At 39.5% G+C, this 20,826-nt stretch overlaps 1 protein-coding gene across 1 annotated transcript in view; it reads left to right on the top strand.

Annotated features, from left to right (window-relative positions):
- Positions 1-3,697: 3,697 nt before the first annotated feature.
- The window catches only part of MTMR10 (myotubularin related protein 10), a 39,721-nt gene continuing 22,592 nt past the window's right edge, over positions 3,698-20,826 (top strand). The window contains 2 exon segments of the mRNA XM_054387765.1: positions 3,698-3,752; positions 9,388-9,447. Coding sequence (XP_054243740.1) covers positions 3,698-3,752; positions 9,388-9,447 — 115 coding nt within the window.

Below are 20,826 nucleotides of genomic sequence, written 5' to 3' on the forward strand. Positions count from 1 at the left end.
TTAAACTGTTGAAAAACAGTGACCATTGTTTCAAAATACAGAGTAAGAATCTGGCTTTTAAAAAAATGAAAAGGGGAAAAAAAAGAAAATGAGGAAGGTGTTCTCATTGGGTGAGATCAAAGTGTATCAAATTTCATCTTCCATTTTGCAATTTCATTTTGACAACACACGAGGAACAAGAAAGTTTCTAGGAGTCAGTGTAAACAAAGAATACATTTTCCAGCTGAAATAGAAATTTCATACATTTTCTTGAGTAAATTCCAAAAACAAATGTGAAAGGGAAAAAAAGTCTCTGTAGCGAAAGTTTTTTCTATCCCTCAGTGATAAAAACTGAAAAACGTACATCTATAGTTACAGTCTTCCAGCATGCTCATCTCAACAGTGGCATTCTAAGTACTAGGTTTTTTGTAGTTCTTCATAGTACGTATGATGTTACTTGCCTCATTCTTCTCTATTACCTTTTTGGAGTTTTGCTCTTTTGAATTATTTAGCACCTCTTTGCAGAGGCTGCATACCATTGAACAGACAAGACAGAAAATGAGTTAAAAGCATGTTATTTGTTTACAGAATACTGGTTAAAAGTGTATGCTTAACTCATTAGCTATCAGGACTTACTCATACACTATTTTGAAAAGACAGATTCTTCCTACCCCTGCATGAGCTCCACAGTATGTAGGTATCAGTATCCCACTTGATAATGCTGCTTACAGCACTTTGAAAGGTAGAGATTAATGGAAGAATCTACAAATGCATTGAAGGCATCAGCTTTTTATTGTTTGTGTTATACTTCCATATTCCATCCATACTTAACACCTTCAACTGCTGTTACCATACCGAATGGTCATGGTAACTGCACAGACATTTCCCAATGTTCACTCATCATTTCCTAAGAACTTTTGCTAGCAGGTTTACTGGTTCACTGTTGTCAGAACAGTGTTGACAGTTTTCTTTTCATGTGAGCTTCTTTTTTAACCAGCTTTAGGGAACTTGGTATTTTGTAAAACTAGGATGGCATGTGAAATTGTTTCACTTCCATGTTTACTTCTACATGTGTTACCATCCTGTGCAACTACATAGCCATTTTGTACCTCTGGTTAAATAGCCTCCAGTTTGCCAATGCCTTTTTATTGTTTGCCTGCACACTCACCAGAAACGGATTCGTTCACAAACACAAAGGGATGCAGCTTTCCAGCACTTTGCTAAACCAGCAGTATGCATTTTGAACAAAATACAGTGTTGCATACCTCTTGTTATTTTGTCTTTATAAAATGTGTTAAATCTGTTTGACCAGTCACGTTTTTAGCATTTAAATTACAAATTTACCACATAGCATTTTACCTTTGTATTTACTTCCTTCCTTTGTGTAAAAATATTTATAAAGAAACACATGAAAAAGATATCACTATGATATCAAACCACTTCACTCATCTGCTCCTTCTTGTGTAGTGCATAGACTGAACATTTTCTAAGCAAACTTTCCTTTTTTTAACATTTGCCAGTAATTTTCCATAAAGTTCTCTATGCAGTGATGACTTTATAAGCCTTGGATGGCATTTTTATATTTGAAGGCATTTATGAGGCATAGCATGAACTGAAATTACAAGCTCTTCTATTAAATGGTAAGTACAGGGACTTTGGCAGAGTTACTTTAGACCTACAGACATTGTAATATGATTTAAACGTGTCTCTGTATGTATATAGAAGACTGATAGTAGATTTGGAGCACACCGAATAGAGTGATGATCAACACACTTGCACGTCTGCCTACACGCTTTGTTGAACACTGCCTGAAAGGATGCAAGGACAGAATCTGCACTTCTGAAGAGACCTCTGTAATACTGCTTTTCAGGAAGATGCACCCCTCCTACTGCTCAGTATGTGGTGACTCCACAGCAGTCTCACTGTGAAGTGCAGTAATCATTTTTTGTTATGTGCTTGGCCTGTACTGAACTACGTCAAACCTAAAGACTATGTACTCTAAGACTATGTCTGCACAGAGACATTACACTGATTTCAGTTTGTTCACCTTAAAATACCTTGCAATACAGACATTTTCCTCTCCCTCAAGGCAAATCTTTTAAACACAGTAACTGTAATATTTGCATAAGCAGGTTCTGAACTATACCAGGTGATGCCACAAAGTACCCCTTTTTACATTTTGTCATTCTGGGGCTTGACTGACTTTGCTCTTGGAAGCCTCTCCTACTGCAGTCATTCTTGCTATTTTAGAGGCTGGATTTTGAGACCTGAGAACCAAGAAAGTCCGTTTTCTATTTAGTAATTAATTAAAACAGCTGCTGAAACCTTCCAGCTATGGTTTCTCCACACTGCTTCTCTGCATGCTTTCCTAGGTTATGGGCTTGACTGTTATCTTTGGTAAAGAGTATATCTGTCCTTCTAAATAAAATTAAAAGGATACAAGTAAGGCCTTGACAGAAACCAGGAATGTGAAAAGGATGCATGAGCAAGGATGTCAATAGGATTGTTTCACTAGATCTGCAAGATCCAGAGGATTGTACCTTGTTACAGGTGTTCTGGGTAGTTAGCCCACTATCACAAATCCAGTTTCTTGTTGCATGCTTGCTGTGGAGAAAATGAGTTTTCAGAGTGACAGCAGCAGCTGGACATGTTCTTGGGGTCCCACCTAGTAGTGACATCTCCAGAATATAATTTCTGTACCATTGTCCTGTCCAACTGGTCAGTTCTAATTGAACTAGTCTTACACTCAAAATCTTGTTACAAGCAAAAAGGAGACACGTCTTGTATGTAAAGTCAGGAATTTATACTTAGTGTAACAAATTTTAACAGTCTAACATATGAATTATTGTTAGTCTAGATCCAATTGCAAGAGAGGACAGTTGAAGAGAGAAAAGAATGCTATTATACTACTACAGGAAAAAAAAACAGTGTGGTAAAATCAGCATATGGACACTTCCTACTATCTACCCCCTTTTTTGGGATGTTATGCCCACACTGGCACTGATCCTCTGGGTCCAATGGGCTACAATGGGGGTAGTGAGAAAATATTGCCAACAGTCAGCATCCAAGGCTGTTTGATAGGATGAACATGATGTTGATGTCTGTTTTCCTTATTTTTTTCTTGCTTAGGGGCATTTTTATGTTTGCTACCAACTTTCTCTTGTTTTTCTTGGCCTTCAAATGAATTTTCTAGTCATTAGGAAAATTGCTTCCACAGCTAACCAGATGAAGGCACAGATCAAAGCAGGTTAATGCAAGTTCAGACAAAACAGTCCTGACAAGCATAAAGCCTGTAGCCTGTTATTAGCAGTGACAATAATCTATTTACTATGCTATGAGGCTACATTAGCCCCAGAGTTGTTTCCCTCTTACTACAGCCACTTCAGATAAATGTTGTACTGCATGCAGTGATCACCAGAGCTGAATATTTCAGCCTAATAGTGGATTTTCGTCCCTCACTGGGATCCAGCATCAGACAGAATGGCAAAACAGATGCGAGGACCTGGTTGATACGAAAATTTAATGTCAATTTCAGCTGGTGGCAGGGTCCAGGGTAGTTGGAATTGTCAAAAAACAGTACACAGCAGTAATCTGGATTGCAGGCTGACAAAGCACAAGCCTTAGGAGAAGAAAAACAAGAACTACAGATTTCCTTATAACTGCTTCCGTCTTTTGCTTTTCTGAACATTTAGCCTTCTCTGCAGAAACAAAATTTGATATGGAAAAGCTGTGCTTTGTGGTTGAATCTTTGTAACATTAGAGTGGATGCACTCTAATGCATAATAGGCTTTAAATCACTCTTTGCAGTTCAGCCAAAATATTTAAGTGCCTGTATCCTCCTTTTGCTTGGTGTTCATGAAAAAGGAGTTGCCTCATTTCATCTGCTGCTCCTCCTTTATCTCTACAACATTAAAACCTGTATGAGACTGCAGTGCTTTATCCTGCATAATTCTAGACGCAAGCATCTCCATTTTCTTACTGTGCTAATCATGCCATTATCTGAGCAGACCAACAGCCTTCAAAAGTGGCTATGGAAAAAAAATTGGATTTTAGTTTAGGAGCACTGGTAATCTAACAGTCACTAGCACAACATCTATGTAAAATAGCCCAAGCCAAGGTGGATCACTCTACCAGTGAATAGTTCCAAATAACTCTAGGCAAGTAATAACTACCTGATGATCAACAAGAAAAGTACCCTTATGTAACATAGCAAAGTTCAACAGTGTTAAATCTCCACATGAAGAATACTACCCCCATTTCACAGATGTGCCATGAGAAGGATTTTTTTTCCCCCTGAGATACCTCAAGAAACTAAAACCTTTGCATATTTTTTAAAACTTTTGTATATCTTTGGCCAAGACTTCCAAAGTTGCTGTTTTGTGTAAATAATCACATTTAAAATATTTTTCATCAAGGATACTCAAGAAAGAGATTTATTTTTTTTCCACTTGCTTAATAAATTCAAGGCATAACGTTTCTTGTCTGTAAGACGTAACACAGACTTGTAGAGCTGGCTTCCTCATGAGCCCCCAGAAAAAGGCCACACCTTCTGAGTACAGGCTGAGGCAACTTGGGTATGCAAACTATTGAGTGCTCAAGTGAGGAGGTGTCCAGGTAATGCTTTCAGTGAAAATTAGAACAGACTTTCATCAGTGAGTCAATCCCTGACTTTGCAGACTTGCCACATACTCGCTGTAGCTCTGGGCACATAGCTCAGTCATGAAGTCAGACAACACATATGTCTTTGTGTCTTGGAGTTCAAACCAATAATTGAACCATTCTTCAGAAAGCTATGAAAACACAGAAGTTGTCATAGAAATACAGGCCTGGAAGAGATCAACTTCACTGAAGCAAGTTCAGCAATGTTGATAAGCATCAGTGGCAGATGGTGGTCTAACCTGTTCTTGAATATGTCTAATGAAAGCCATTCTCTAATCTGCTGAGAGATCAAAAGGCACCATTACAAAAATCTGTTCTGATTTAACCCCAGCCCTCATGCATTGCACAAAGCCAAAGTACCTCCCCAACCACAGAGTGGTCTTGTGAGGTTGTACCAGAACTTTTAGGAAGCTACCTAATCTGATGTGCAGTAAATACAGCTTATGAACCATAGCCATAGCTAAGTAGATAATTATCTTTACTGTTAAAACCAATTTGCACTGTATGTAAAAAAGAGTCCCCAGGAAACTGCCACACAGCACATGGAGTGTGATGTTACTAGGAGAGCAGGCCAGGCTGGTTCTGGGAGGGTCATGACAGTGAACAAGTGCAAGGGTCCTGGTCAGGGTAGCACACAGGAGATACCACTGAATAACAATGTTAAGGCAAGGAAAATAACTGCACTGAGTAAAAAATGTTTTTTAGATTAATGAGACTAGAAATAGACATCTGCAGTCTTCTCAGTTCAGCTAGCTTTGTGCATAGCTAGCTTCCCACTGAAGAAGTTTTCAGGCCTGTTCTCATTGAGCAACGGCCTTCTCAAACCTCTGGTTTAGCAGAACCGGCTGCAGATGAGCAGGCAGGTGAGTGCCAAAAAGGAGTCAGAGGATGCAAAGGATTTCCCTGCCTGTTCTGCATGCCCTACACCCCCGACTGCCCAGCCTGCCTGCCTAGCCTGACCTGCCTTCCTACCTTGTCCACCTGCCCTTCCCTGCCTGCCTTACCCTGCCCTGCTTGCATGTCCTGCTCTGCCTGTCTGCATTGCCTGCTTGTATGACACTGCAAGTTGTGACAGAATTAACTTGCTTCTCAAAAAATATGCATTTTTGTCAACTTTCTCCTTCCACTGGCATAAAACTCTTCCAGTGGCAACTTGTGACCAGTTCCAATCCTCACAAGTTCTGTGATCTTATGCTTACTGAGAGCTTGGGCTTGATTTTGTTTGTTCCTTTTTAAAACAGCACTGCAACTTAAATGTCAGTGCAGTCCTTAATGGCAGTTTGTGCTATCCTCTGCCTATTACCTCACGATTAAGAGTGCATTTGCAGCTACTCCCGAGAAGGCTCTGTAGTGATGCAGAGACACTCTTGTAATTCTGATTTAGTATAAATAACTGACGTTTTTAATATCACTGGCAATTTTTTTAACATGCAGTTTCAAGCCTAGCTGATTTTAGCAGTTGCTGCCTTCCTTGCCCCCATGCTTTTCTCTTCTTCCTTTTCTGATTTTAATTTCAAGTGTTGTGAATATGAACAAAACAAAACAAAAAAACAACCCCAAAACAACCAACTTTAAGGAATAATAAAGATGACTGCAAGTCCTGCAGTATTTCTCACTTATCGAATATCTAAGGGATTTAGCTTGAGAAACGGGTAAGTCACCAGTTTGAGAGAAGCTGTGGCTTGCTCTGACAGCACTATTGAGCACTCAGTATTACACCACCAGCAGCTTCTACAGCACAGTGCACTGTCTAAAATGAACAGGGGCTGAGCCTGTGGCTGTGCCAGGCTGAGTCATGGAACTTAGGCAATGATGTTCGCAGCATAAAATAAAAATCTTGTATGTGAAAATACAGCATAAAGTGAAGGGAGCTGTCTGCCAACTCCAAATAAGATGGGACCTTTTGTGCAAGCAGGTGCACTTCTTTTAAAATAACTGCACAATGCGATTGTTTTTATCTTCTCCACCTGCAAGTACAAGAGTTGTGTATTGTTACAGAGGTGCTTGCTGGTGTTCTCCCCTGGGCTGCTGAATAGCTTTAAATGTATGCACACATACTTCTTTCTTCAATCTAGGCAGGTACCAGGGGGTTGTTTTCTTCCTCTTTCAAACAAACTTCCCTGCTGGCACCTGTGGGGCATCTCATCTAAGTTTGGGAATCCATATTGTGCCCTGAATTCTGTTCTTTTTTTGAACAGTCACTCTGTAACTCCACCAAGAAAATCCCCAGGGGCTGTGATGCAACATAATGTGCGTAAGTAGTAGAGAAAGACCCTGTGGCTGATGCTGGGTGCTACATTTGTAATTTTTGTGCCCCTTTTCCAGGCCTTCATGAGAAGGTTAGAATCAACTACTGCTTCCGAGTTCTGTCACTTCTTGTACGAAGTGAATCACGTTTCAGCCACAGGATATCGATTCATGCAGGAGCTGGATTTTACTGATCTGAGACAACCCTGCCTCGCAATAAAACCCTGCTTTCGCAGGCCCCATACAGAGGTTTCACAGTCTCCAAACGGCTCAGAAGCCACACTGTGAAAAATCTGCCTCAATTCTCGTTTTAATACGCCCTCCGCGAAGGCCCCTGCCAGTGTGACCCTCTCACGAAGGCCTGAAGAAGGGCACTCTCTCGCCGTTTGCCTTAGAGGAGCGAGAGCTTTCACCCGTGGCTCCGGGCCTGCCCTCGGGAGGCTCCACCCCGACAGGGGACGGGATGTGAGCAAGTTCCGCCAGGGAGCCGCTGAGGTTCAGTAACTGCCACCCGCTGTCCATTTAATCAGAAGCAGGAGCGCGGGCGGTAACTACCGTTATAAGAAGCCTCCATTATAAGTGGACAAGGTGTTCACCACCCGTCTGCTGACGCGCGCTAAACGGCCTCGCCGGCCGCGGCTGTTTGGGCCTTCTGCGCCTCCGTACGCAGGCCGCTGCCCCAACCTCCTCGCTCCCCCAATATGGCCGCCCCGGCACAGCCCGCCTTAGCCCAGCGCGCGACGGGGCCGCTGCTCGGCCACTGTTGGCCGTAGAGAGCCGCTGGGCCGCCTAGGCGATCTGCCCTCGCGGGGAGGCGGAGGGAGTCGCGGGAGCCTCCATGACGGGTTGCGACTGCTCCACACCGGGCTTGCCCAGGCCGTTGACTCCTCCCTTGGGGAAGGAGGGTGCGCAGGGGCCGCCCCTGCCGCCGCCCGCCGGGGCCGCTGCCGTGTGACTGGGAACGCGCAGCCCCGAGTGGCTGCAGGGCGCCGCGCCTGAGCCGGCGGGCGTCGACACCGTGTCCCCGCGGGACGGGGTCTCCCGGGCCGCCTCTGCGTTCCCGCCCGCCGGCGTCTGCGCCGGCAGCGACAATGTTTTCTCTCAAGCAACCCAAACCTACCTTCAAGTCCTACCTTCTGCCACTGCCTCAGGTAACAGCCTTTTATTTCCGTTAGCGACCTGTTCGGCTCTTTCCCTTCCGGCCCTGACCGAGGTGCCCCTGCTGGGGCAGTCCTCCGGGCGCGGCGGGACTAGGCCGGCCCGCAACGGGGCCCGTGGGGCGCCCCGGGGCTCTGCGCAGATCTGCTCCCACGCTGGGCTGCAGGTTACCGACCCCACGGGGAAGTAAAGCAGCACCAGCACGGAAGAGCTAGAGCACGCAGGGAAACAAAAGCTGTGCAGTCGTTTTGAAGTGTAGCCTGTTGGCCTTTGAAGTCATATACAAACCATGAAGCGAGCTTGTGATGATGACAAGCCCAAACTTCGGTCAAGGAACAGAATGTTTATCACAATGAAGTCCTGTGTTGATTAGAACATGCCAATGTGAGGCGATTTTGGGAAGTTCAGGTCTTAGGGCTTGTTTTCCTCTTCGTGCCGAGTGGGATCGGTGTTACCCCCGTTCACACCGCGGGGTACTCTGAGGAGAAGGCAGCTGGTGCTTGTTTATTATGCAAATGAGTAAACTCTCACTGTAACTGTCGTTTCACATTTAAAACTCGGCCGATGATTTAAGAATATAAGCATATGTATGAATATCTAGTAGAATACTAGACATACCACATATAGTACCAAGTGTATCTAGCAGAAACACCAGGATGTGGTCTGCATGTGCAGCTGACAGAGTATGAGTCTTATTTTAGACAAGGCAGGGCTGCTTCTATTAGCACGTTTGACATGTTTACTCGTTTTTGCTTTTTCACAATTTGTCAGTAATAGTGAAATGTTGATGCAACATTGTTCTGGATATTCATTGTCCTGGGAAATGGCAACATCACTGATGATGTAGGAATCATAGGCATTTCACTGAAGGTTCTGGTCTTTTTATAAAAATACCTTTATTTTAAAGGTTTGGAATAAAAATGCAAGTAGGCACATCATGTATGCCTTCTAAGCCTTGGCTTTTTGGATATTTTAACGTGCATAACTTTACAATGTAGGAAAAAATTTGGTAGATTTGAGCAAACATGAGGGTCCATGTCTGTGTAAAAGCCTGTATGAAATGTCAAGCTTTTAGTTTGTCCTGTGACTTGTTATAGCCTAGGTTACACAATCAGTTACATGTTAGCACTTTAAATATTTTGTTAGTCTTCTGGTGGAAGGCTAAATGTACACAAAGATATTAATACCTTTACAGAAAACTGTTGCTGTGATTGGATCCTAGCTCTTTAAAATCAGCTTTTTTAGTTAAAAAGATTTTCCTTTTTGCCCAAACAGGTCAGAGTTGTCTCTGGCTGAAAAGATTTGATTCTTAACTAAATTCCCCCCGCCTTTTTATTTTTCAGGCTGAAGACCATATGACATCAGAACCAAGGATTAAAAAACTGGAACCAGTACTTTTGCCAGGTAAGTATAAATCAGGAACTTGACAGATAGCTCAACAAAGATATGTTTAAGTATTTTGTTTATTACAATTGGTAAAACGTAAATTGTTCTCCCTGGATAAATGTGATTATTGATTTCTTTGGCCTTTACCTGTGTGCAGAACTCTATCATAGCATCTGTGGTAGTTATATTATAAAGGAAAATAGTCAGAGAATGTCCAGTAGATAGGTCTGGTTGACTTCTGCATTGGAAAACTTCTAATGTCATCTTTGTTCATTTATTCTTACTTAATATGCAACTGCTACATAATTTTGGAATTTGCAAGTGTCTTTAAACCTAGGCAGAATAACCTTTTCAGTGCATGGATGAGAAAAACTATGTTTTTATCGTTGTTCATAATTACATATCTATAAAAATGTAAGACATTCATGACTTCTATATAAATAAGAAATAATCTTTGGTAAATGACATTTTTAGCAAAGAGCCTTTTTCAGATGCCAAAGAAGCAACCAACTATTCCCAAGATTACTTTTATTGCTAAGTGTACATTGCGTTAATAAATCTGACTTGCTGTTTCTAAGAGTAATTTTGAATTTAAAACGATAAATACTGCATTTTTTTTCTTAGCATTGAGATTATATGTTAATAGAAATTAATTTATACACATATAATAATGTAGAAAGCTTTTGCTGTCATGTTGTCTAAGTTGATAAAAAAATATTAACTTTAAAAGTCATCAATAGAATAAAAAAGTTATTTTTGAATTATTTCTGTCACTGCTTCATATAGGACTGTTGTTAATCAAGCAGTACTAATTGATGTGTGATATAGTCCATTGAGGTACCTTAAGCTTAAGTGGCCGAAACACTCTGAAAGAGGTTCAACTGAAAGAGTGAATAACTGACTAATGCTCTTCTTGAAACAAAGTAATACAGATTTTTCTTGAGGCATGAATACCTTAAAATTCATTGCTAAGATTGTTCAGTATTTGAAATAGTTATTTTTGTTTGCAAAACTTTCGTTTACTACTTGGCATCTTATTGGTGGTGTTGCAGTTGATATTCATCCAAGGCCTTTGACTCACAAGGAAGTGACTGCATGTTCTTCTCTAAGACATTCCACAGAAAATGCAAGGCTGTAGGAGACTGCTTTCTCAAAATGTAACACATCTTGCTCCAGCCTCGACTGTGGAACAAGTGCATGAGCAGCTAGAGAAAACAACTTCCACTCAGTCACTCTTTGCAGCATGGTTCATTATTTGTGAAAGTCTGAGGTACACTTAAAATGGTGCTGACTGGGTTTGTTTTTCTCAACCAGCTTATAATTATCCCACGTTTGCATCATTTCCCTTGTCTGCGCTATCTTTGAAATCAGCATTTGATAGCTTTTGGGATGGTTGTAGTAAGCTGCCCCAGGTTATACAGAAACCAACTGAAAGAGTGTGACTTGCCACAGAATTAACATTTCCATCTTTGTATCGTTATATTACTTGGAATTATTGTCGTAATAAAATTCTCTGCTGTGTACAGCCACAGAGCAGCTCTGACAAAATACTGTCTTTCTTGTGAGCATTGGTCTGTATGGGGTGGGGAGTTTAGGAGTGACTTATTTTAAATGATTTAAATGCAGCTCTTGCTGTTTAAAGTTAAGCACTGGCCTAAATGCATTTTCTTTCTGTCATCAAATGGTGCAGTAGAATACTGTATAAACAAGTACACATTGTACTGCTGGATAGACTGGCTTTTGGATTTGTCATAAACCAAGTTTTTGGCCAAATTCCAACTCATTTAATTATATGAAGGCTGACTTGTACTCCCTTGCAAGTACAGTTTGAGTATAGTGTTCCTCATATCCTATCCTTAATAGTTATTAAGGAACAGAATTAAACACGAATGGTGGAATATTTACTGTGTCTCTCTAATTCTTTTGGAATTAAAATTCTATTAGCACAAGCAGTTACTGGCTTTAGTGACCTTGGAAAACTGCAAATAGTTGTGTTAAGCTTTTGATTCCTAAGGAGTAGCTTACTGAAAACTGAAATTGCAGAGTAACTAAATACCCTATGTCTAACTTGTATTTCTGTGCAGTAGATGTTAGAAGAGGGAGTTCCAGACATGGAAATAATAGGAATCAGGTTACAAAATGAGGAGGTTTTTATTTTAAAATTAAAAAAAAAATTTAAAATGTGGTTTACATTGGAATAACTTTTAACCTGTTGAGTTTGTTTTTTAAAGTTTCCCCTGGTGGGCAGAGGAATAAGGATGCATGTCTTCAGCTTTTGGAACAAACCCCCTGTATTCTCAAGGAACTCTGTGCCCTGAGGAGGGTGGTGTATTAGGCAAAGCAAAAAAACATCATTTAAAGCAAGGAAAAAACTTGGTTGTAAGTGGCAGCACTCATACTACAGTATGGAAAAGCAAATAGTTTTCTAGAATTTGGTATCATTTCATTCTAAAATATTTGACAGAGGTTTAAGATGGAGTTAACTTTTTTTCTTTTTCTTTCTTAAGTTCTTTTCTCCTAGTGTAGCTCTCTGATCAAGAGTTAGTCAAAGAGTTGGCCTGTGTAGCAGTTTCACTTTTTTTCCTTTGCTTGTATAGCTTGTTTTATAAGTGTGTCAAAGAGTGGTCTACCTGATGGTCTGTTGCAGTGCCTTGCCTGGCTAGTAGGAAGTTAGCTTCTGTACTTCATGGGAGAACGAAGTTGTTAAACTTGAGGGTGTGTTTTGTTCTGGTAATGAATTGTAGCCTGTTTTCCACAGGTTTGTAGGATTTTTGAGACAGCACCTTAAGCATTCTGAGAAAACTGTACTCCATACATTACTGGAATGCAATGCAGTGCATGTTTTCATGATTTGGATGGCAGAGCAGTGTGCAGAGAGGTGCAGTATGAACAGATAATGAACCAGTCTACTGTCTGTACTGGAAGCAGTGCTGCAGTGTGGTTCAGGCAAGATCAGGCAGAAAGGTCCTCACTGTTGCTCACACAGGATGTTCTGCAGGAGGTTTATGTAACAAACGGAATATCTGATTAAGTGTGAGAAATGGATCGTTCCTCCTGAATCTTAATACCCACTTGTACTAATTATTTTAAAGTGTTGTTCAGTATACTACTAATTTGATAGTAGACGGAGTTATTAAAAAGACAGCTAGAAATGGTTTAATTTTTGTTTAGAAGTAAGCTGAATTAGAATAGTAATTTTTTTATCCTTAAGACTTGGGTGACGTTAATTTATCGGAATATTGGTGGTGAGCTGCTGTTGCAAAGCAGTTATTCAGTCACTTGTGTTACACCGTGTTTCATGATCCCATTGCAGAAGTCAACCTCAGTGCCATCACTGGTGTGCAATCACACCCTTGGTGGTTTTATAAACAGGTTGTAAGTATGGCTGAACGGGGTCAGATGTCTCCTCTTCCTGATGGTGGCTGCCAGCAGGTGTGTAGGAAGAAGAAAGAACAGGACAAGCAACACTCCCAGCTGCTTGTTCTGCCTCCCTATTTCCTTCAGTCTGTGGCATGGGGACTTTCCTCTCAGAGTAACATAATGGGGAGATCCAAGTGAGGACAGTTCTATCATAGAGACAGTTCTATCATATTTAATTCCTCTTACTGAATTTTTCTTGCATGAATTTATCTGATTGCTTTCTATGGCCACATAAATTTTGTCACCCAGAGCTTTATCTGATAAGAACTTCAGCAATTTAATTACATGCTGCTTTAGACTACCTTTATTTGTCTGTTCTGAACTTCCTATCTTCTGGTTTCCTTGGATAAATCCTAGTTCTTTTATGACATAGCAAACATCAAGCTGTGTTCCCCCATTCCATGAGATTCGTAATTTTCAGACTGTGGTATGTCCCCTCTGTTTTGCTTCCCTCTAGATGTGTTCTTGTTGAGGTGGAATTGCATATCAAGATTTTTGCTACTGGGTATGTTTGGCTTTTGTCTAATAATGCCAGTCTAATTGGCTTTACCACCTGCTTTTTTGGTTTCCATTTGCTTTTTTTGTATACGTGTGCCCTTAGATAGGCAACTGACAGTAGAAATTTAACAGTGGGAGGTTTTTCACTCTGTATCATGGAATTTAATCTTTTAGAAGTGTCTGATTCTTTTGCAAGTTAGCTTCCCAGATCTTTTTCTATTTACTTCTTTCCTTCCTGCTTTCTGAAAATCTTCGGCACGTTAAGTCATGTGTTCCAAAGCAGCTGCAACAGATCTTGTAATAGAAGGAAAGTACACTTTTTGGTGAGGCACCCTTATGGATTAGTACTTCGGGTATGTTCTCTCCTGTCTGCTTTGAATCCCTGCATGTGTTTCTTGGCATTTCCATTTGTTTTGTGGTGTCCAGAGCTGGAGAACAGAGATCGTGGTGTTGCAGTGTGAGTGTATGATGCCAGTGCTGTGACAGGGCAGGGGTAAGAAATAGGGACCAAGTTAATGAGGTTCATGCATAACACCAGAGATTCATCAGGTCTGCCTGTCTTGTGTAGTAGGATTCATTTTGGTTTAATACCTCAGAGATGAAACTGGGATTGTTTAATTGCTTGGTACAGGTAGTACAGCCAGTGCATTTTTTCATGTCTTATGCAGAAGTGAGTTGTTGATATTCAAGAAGGTATTGCTCGATCTGTTAAGGATGTTCATGTGTTGATGGTGAGTAGCGATAGCCTACTAATTTCTGATAATAACTGAATCGAACTTGAAGTCAATTTCTGATTGCTTCCAAAGCATAGTCTGCTGTTGATTCTTATTTCCAGTGCTGTGGTATGCTAGCCAAGGCTCTCTTACTTGCTTATGTAGCTGATTAAGACATCATATTGCAGGGTTAGGGGTTTTTCCCTGCATCAAGTTTCTTACTTGAAATTGAAGTGTTGCTGTAATAATGTATTTGTTTTAAAAGTTAACGTGTGGTATTAGATAAGTAGGTGAAATAGCTTTGTAATTTCAACTTGTTTTCAGGAATTGGTGTCATACAAGAGCATGGAAATTGTTTTCAGCAGTACAGAACAGCCGTATTAGAAAATCAGAGTGGCAGTTTAGGAAATAATATAATCCCATAAAGCTTTTCTAAAGTAGATTTCTTTTTTTTCCAATCAGGAAGATTACTGAAAGCTTTATTTAAATCAGTTACAAGAGTTTCAAATTCTAGATTTGAATTCAGAAACAGCAGCTTTCTGCAAACTAATCCTTCATATAGCAAAAGGTTTAAAACTGAACTAAGCATTTGATTTATATTTAGAATAAATGAGGCCTCACTTACAGTAAATATATGGTAAATTCTCTTTTCTATTATAGCTTTTTTGTTGGTTTGACTCAAAGTGAACTTTCAGGCATGCTTTGGGTTGAGTTAATTACTTGTTTTGGTTTTGCTTTTACTTTTTTTAAGGATTGGCATGCTGTAAGTACTACCAAGGCAGTCTGTATGTAGAGTTTTAATTTCACATAGTCTTACAGGTGGATCCTTCTGGATGAAGTCAGTTTGTTCTGCTTGCTTTGTTTTGAATACACAGAGTGCGTTTCTTAAAATTTCAGACTGATAATATATTTTCAGTATTTATACAAATCTGCAAAAGTGCTTTCTTATTTGCTGTAGACTAGCTGTAGGGCGATATGGAAACCATTCTTTAAAGGTAGAAAGATGAACATGCTGCTTTAAAATCAAATATTTTAATGTTTCTGTGTGTGCATTCTGCAAAACAGTTCCAAAGTAATTGGTTTCTGCCCACGCTGTTCCACATTTTTTTAACGCCACAAGTCATTAAAGTTCAGAAAGAGGATAAAATGTTAGTGTAGGTTCGGAATTGACAGCTGACCAGTGAAGTGAGTCTTCACTGGACTAATATCTATGAAACATGTGTTTCTGTATTTGATGTATTTATTAAGACTAACCTGGGTAATTTAAGATAGACACAGTAACATATTGCAAGCTGAGAACAGCATCTCTAACTTGTGTAGGTGACATACAATAACAGGCTGAAAAACAGAGTCCTCTCAAATTGTTACTGATTATATTGGTTAGTCAAAGTTAGCCTTTGGGAATCTATCCTAGCCACACTTAAAATAAGCAAAATGCAGAACACTCTCCCACCTCACTGGTTTGTCTATTGTTCACTTTACAGAACTCTGACCAAATCATTGCTAACACCTTTTTTTTTTTGCGGGGGGGGGGGGGGGGGGGGGGAAGGACGTTGGTGATAATTTAGCCTAAAAATACAAGAAGAGCTGTTTATTACTCCATTTCTCTCCTCACAGGTGTATGTTCCTATGAGGTGCTTGGTACTGACATTTTTTTTTGTACAAAAAAGGAACAAGCTAGATCAGAGACCTAATCCAGATGAAATTGGGACTGGCAAAAAAAAATAGGAAGAAAAATACATGGCTAGAATTATTTTCATCTGGATCAGTTCTCTAGTGTGACTTAAGTTTTTCACAGTGGCAATGACACCACAGGAGTTGAGGTAGGAGTGAATGTTGATTATAGCACTGGATCAAGGCAACCGTGTAAGCATCACCAGCTTTTCAGTCTACTGCAATACTTTGTTTTGGATCTAGTTGGTAATGAGAACCTTGCTCACGATGGATGTCCCCTTCTTGCCATGAGAAATCCTGTTGGTTGCCTGCTCTATGTTCTTGTGTCCTTCCCTGCGTTTCTGGGGAAGCTTTTGTGGAGCATCCCATCCTAATTCAGAAAAGCAGTTCTCGTTTTAGATCTTTCCTGTGCTCAGTTCCTTTTGCAAGGTTTGCATGGATTAGCCATTATTGGCAAATACTGATTTTAATCTTTTTATTGTGCATGGGAAAATAATAATTGTTTTTTTATGAAGACATCTACCAAGAAGTCTTTACTTTTTTGCTATTTTTTCTTCCATGAGTGTTTCTAAAATTTAGCTAAGCTCTTGTCATGTTCCTTCACTTTTTCTTAGTACACTAATGATACTGTAGAATATTCATGTATGATATTTTAATAACAATTTTTCTAATCAGACTGGCAAAGCAAATTCTACTGCAGATTGGGTTTTTTTGACAGCTTCTATTAAAATACTAGCTTCTATTAAAATTAATGCAAATAGAGTGCTGTAAAATTAATGCCAGTAGAATATTGTACTTTTGGAACACTTTATGACTTTGGGTTGTTTTGGGTGGGTTTTTTTGGTTGTTGGTTTTCTGTCATTGTTGTGGGGGAGTTTTGTTTGTTTGTTCTTTCCCATTCTACAGATGTACAAAAGATTAAGTGTAGTCTATTTTCTAACTAATTGTGAAAGTATTGAAAAGTAGGAGGGTAAAAGATAGGATGGGTGATATCTACAACAGCGTGCTGGGTTCTTTGTCTTCACAGGCCATAAAATCAGAGATAAAAGACAATTATTTCGTGATCTTACAAATACTTTTTTCTCAAGTTTGGAAGTGGCTGAGCACACCAAACAGAAGATTCATTTAGAAGTGGGTTAGAGACATTTACATCTAAATGCTTGGTGCATGCTAATAAACTCATACAATTTTGGTATTTTCTTTACAAGAGAGCAGCTAAGAGGAGGCAGCAGAATGGCTGAAGATGTTCTACATTTCAGTTACATATTAATGAAGTTTTAATGGGAAATTCTTACTCAGAAATTTACAGAAGTTAATTTTTTGCCAATCACCTAGCATCAGCTTTAGATTTGCATCTTTATAAATACAAGTGAAATCATTAATGTGCATTTTTAATGATTAAATGGCTGCTGGATTTAACTTCAGCTTTTCTGTTGTGACCTTTTTAGAGTATCCTTCACATAAATAAGATGTTTTTTGGTTGCCTCAATTGGGCATAATTACTATCATCATTAGAGATGAGGAACAGGAGTTTAGTTTCCTAAGTGCATTCAGGTGTTAGATTTTTTATTAATTCAGGAATTATATGTCTGCATGAAGTACTAAATACTCTGTTGTCCTTTTGTCTATTAGACCTTGAACATGCAGCTAAACATTCAGAGTTTGATTCAGAATTTCAGTGTTCATTAAAGAATGTTTATGCAAATAAATCTATTCCTAAGTTTCTGGGACAGAATTGGAAAAGTTCCCTTAGGAAACTTCTTGAGCCTGTAGGATTTGCATTATTCATTTACAGAGTCTGATTTCAGCTGTTCAGTGCCTCTAGCAAGCACCAGGTTCTTAATGTGCTAGCAATACTGTGTGTTAGCATTTTGTTATGCCTCTGCATGTGTGCACTAGTATGTATTGATATATATGTGTGTATGTATATCTACATATATAGAACACAGCACTAATATGTTGCTTCATAAACTGCTCAGTTGTTTTATTTCTTTGTGCAGCATTTTTGTATTCAGCCAGTACCCTTAGATTTGCTGAATAGTGTTCAGCCTGTGTACATAAGTAAGGTTCTGGTTCTAGATGCTTTTCAGTCAACCTTCTCCCCTGAAAGCTATGGTTTTAGATAAGTTATTCTGCTGTATTCATTCTGTGTTCATAGGCAGCAAAACTGCTGGAAACCCTTTTGGATAGAAGGCTTTGGCAACTGCTTGTGTGCAACTGAAAAGTAGAAATTACTTGAGATCTCTTTCTTTGCTGACATGTTTCTTGAATTTTCGGCTAAGATCATACAGAATTTTAAAACAGCAAACATGAAAACTGGCTTTGTAGGTGAAAGAGGAAAATCCCAGTTACGAGTTTGATTGTAGTACTAATTCTAGCACTTCTTGCTTAGTTTTTCAGATCTAGCAAATGGACTTACCTGATTGCCCTGTTACTGACAACAAATAGTGATAAAACTGTAATGAAGCATGCAAAAAGCTAAGAAAATATTTTAGGTATTTTGTGTGATCTGCTTGTATGCAGGTTATTAGATCCAGAGTTCCTGATGCCAAATACCAATTATTGCTGTCATAAGATAAAAATAAACAAAACATCAAACTTGATCTTGTGGGGCATGGCACGAAAAGTGACAAAAATACTGTCGACAAAATGGTGCAGAACGTCCTGTATTTTAGGATGTTACCACATAGGGACTTTGTTTTCAAATCTTGCAGAATAAATCGCCCTGAAGCCTAGACCAGAATCACTTCATGTGGCTGCAGGCTGGGAAGACACCTGATGCTGTTGCACAACAGCTGGGGCACCTATAGACCACTCCTGCTGATCACTGAGAAGGCCAAATCCAGTGATGCTTGTGCTCTCTCCAGTTCCCATGCATGCATGCTCTGAATTTTGTTTGGATTGTAGTGGGGTGTATATTGTGATGGATTAGATGTATACCACAAAGTCTCTTAACATCCAAAATAAGGAACAGTCAAGTTGTATGTGCTTTTGGAAGAGTCAGCAGAATTTTTCTGAAGTTTAACAGTTTCTGAGGCTGTGTTATGGGGAAAGTGTATTAGCTAGCTAGATCCTTCAGTCTCTTATGTTATTTTTGTGATTCATATATTCAGTGTAGAAATATTTTTATTAAAGATGATTAGGCTTTATATATAAGGGTGGCAACCTGTCATTTTCTTCTGGTTTCCTGTCAGAGTTTAGACAAACTTCTCTGGTCTCCTGAGATCATTCTTTGACTGTTGGAGTCACATGGAAGTGTTGACTGCTGTTCCGTGTCTGGAACAGCTTGTGACTGTTTACTGGAAAAAAGCAGCAGCTACATTGTAAAAATGTGCAGTGTAATATCTCTGAATAGCTCTGTTGTTGACACTTGTATAGAAAAATCACCTACTCAACTACTAATACAAGAAAGGTTCATTGTGCAAGGCCAGCACATAGTATTTGTGTTATCTACTTTCCTAAATCTGAGTGAGGTTTGAAAGGTTTGCACCTATTTATATTGCTCATTATATTTGTGTTGGATGAAATGAGAATAAATGAAGCTGCACTAAAATCGGGCTAGTGTTAATGTGTTGTAGTGTAGCCACACAATTAAGAGGGATGGAGGAGGGAAGTAGAAAAGAGTAGCTTTGGTAAAGACGATGTAGCAGGCATGTTTTAAACTACAGTAGATTCTAATTGAAGAAGTTTGCGTGGATCTCTCATTTCTCTACTGTTTTGTAGCATCAAGAACTTGAAGTATGGAAATAGTTTTGCAATACTAACTCGTATTTTTAGCAAGATAGTCTCCTGTGAGATACTGAAAAATATGACACTTGATAACAGAAAAGAGAATGTTCTATAGACACAAATTACCTACTGAGTTACACTTTGTTTCATGCTGTGTTTGGCACTCCGTATCTTTTTATTAGAAATGCAGTGTTATGCTGGAGGTGCTGAGAGTGAGAAGAATAAAAATGATTTAGGTTTAGAACAACTGCATGAAGAGGCAAAGCTTCACAGACAGAATGTGATTGAGAATTCAGCATTTAATAATTGAAGATTCATGTCAACAGTGAGAAGGAAGTGCTTTGATATACAGTTTGGGCTTTTACAGTTATTTAAGCAAGTAGCTTATTAGAAAAAAATTGTAGGCATGAAGAAGTTTCAGTCCAGACTCTATTAAAAGTATTGAAACGTTTTCCTTACAGTATTGACCAGAAGTAGGGCTTGTCATTCACATGTACTCCATTACTGGACATTGTTTTTACTTGCTGAACTTGGGTGAACTTTTAACTGTATCTACTGAAGCTCTCAGGATGACCTTTTTTTAGTTTTGTTTTTTTTTTTTTTTTCAAATTCAAAAGCCTATTTGACTGTACATCTGACTCTAGAGCATTTTCACAACTCTTGCCACTTTTGGCATAGATTATGCATGTATATGATAACCACAGGTCAGTGAAACTTGTTCACTTGTATCTTCAAACAGTCTGAATACTGAACATAATTTGCCAGCTCAGTGTTAGAGAGCTAGTCTGGTAATTTTTTGTAGCTGTTCATTACAAATGAGCTAAAAGCAAGGACTGTATTGCTGCTCTTAGTGACTTCCAGGCTGATGCCTAATCGTATTAGGGCAAGAGAGTTAGCAAGGCAGTTTAGCTAAATAGCTTAGGATGTGGAGCATGTGCAGAGACTGGATCTCAAGACTAGCAAAAGATGTGTTTGTGCTGAAGTATTTGGAATGCTCAAGGCAGTTCTTTGGACGTATGGTTACTTGGGTGTAGTGATAACTACCTGACAAAAATACTGCCTGTAGATCAGGAGACAGAGGAGAGAGTCATTAAAAGCTGTATCCATACTCACTGAACATGCAGATAACTGATTGCAGCCATTATAGCCACCCCCAAAAATGGCTGTTTTCCTGCAAGCGTAGGGCACTCTGAGATGACATTTCGGGCAACTGGGACTGCATATGCCTAACCTATTACAGGCAAATTAGGCTTTAGCAATCTTCAGTCCTTAGCCTTTTTTTAAACAGAACCCTACAGCTAGTATAAAATTACACTGTTCTTGAATGCGCTTCTACTCCTGCGCTGTTTGTGCTAGACAGCAG

The sequence above is a fragment of the Indicator indicator genome, chromosome 16 (assembly GCF_027791375.1).
Source record: "Indicator indicator isolate 239-I01 chromosome 16, UM_Iind_1.1, whole genome shotgun sequence".
Taxonomy (NCBI): Eukaryota; Metazoa; Chordata; class Aves; order Piciformes; family Indicatoridae; genus Indicator; species Indicator indicator.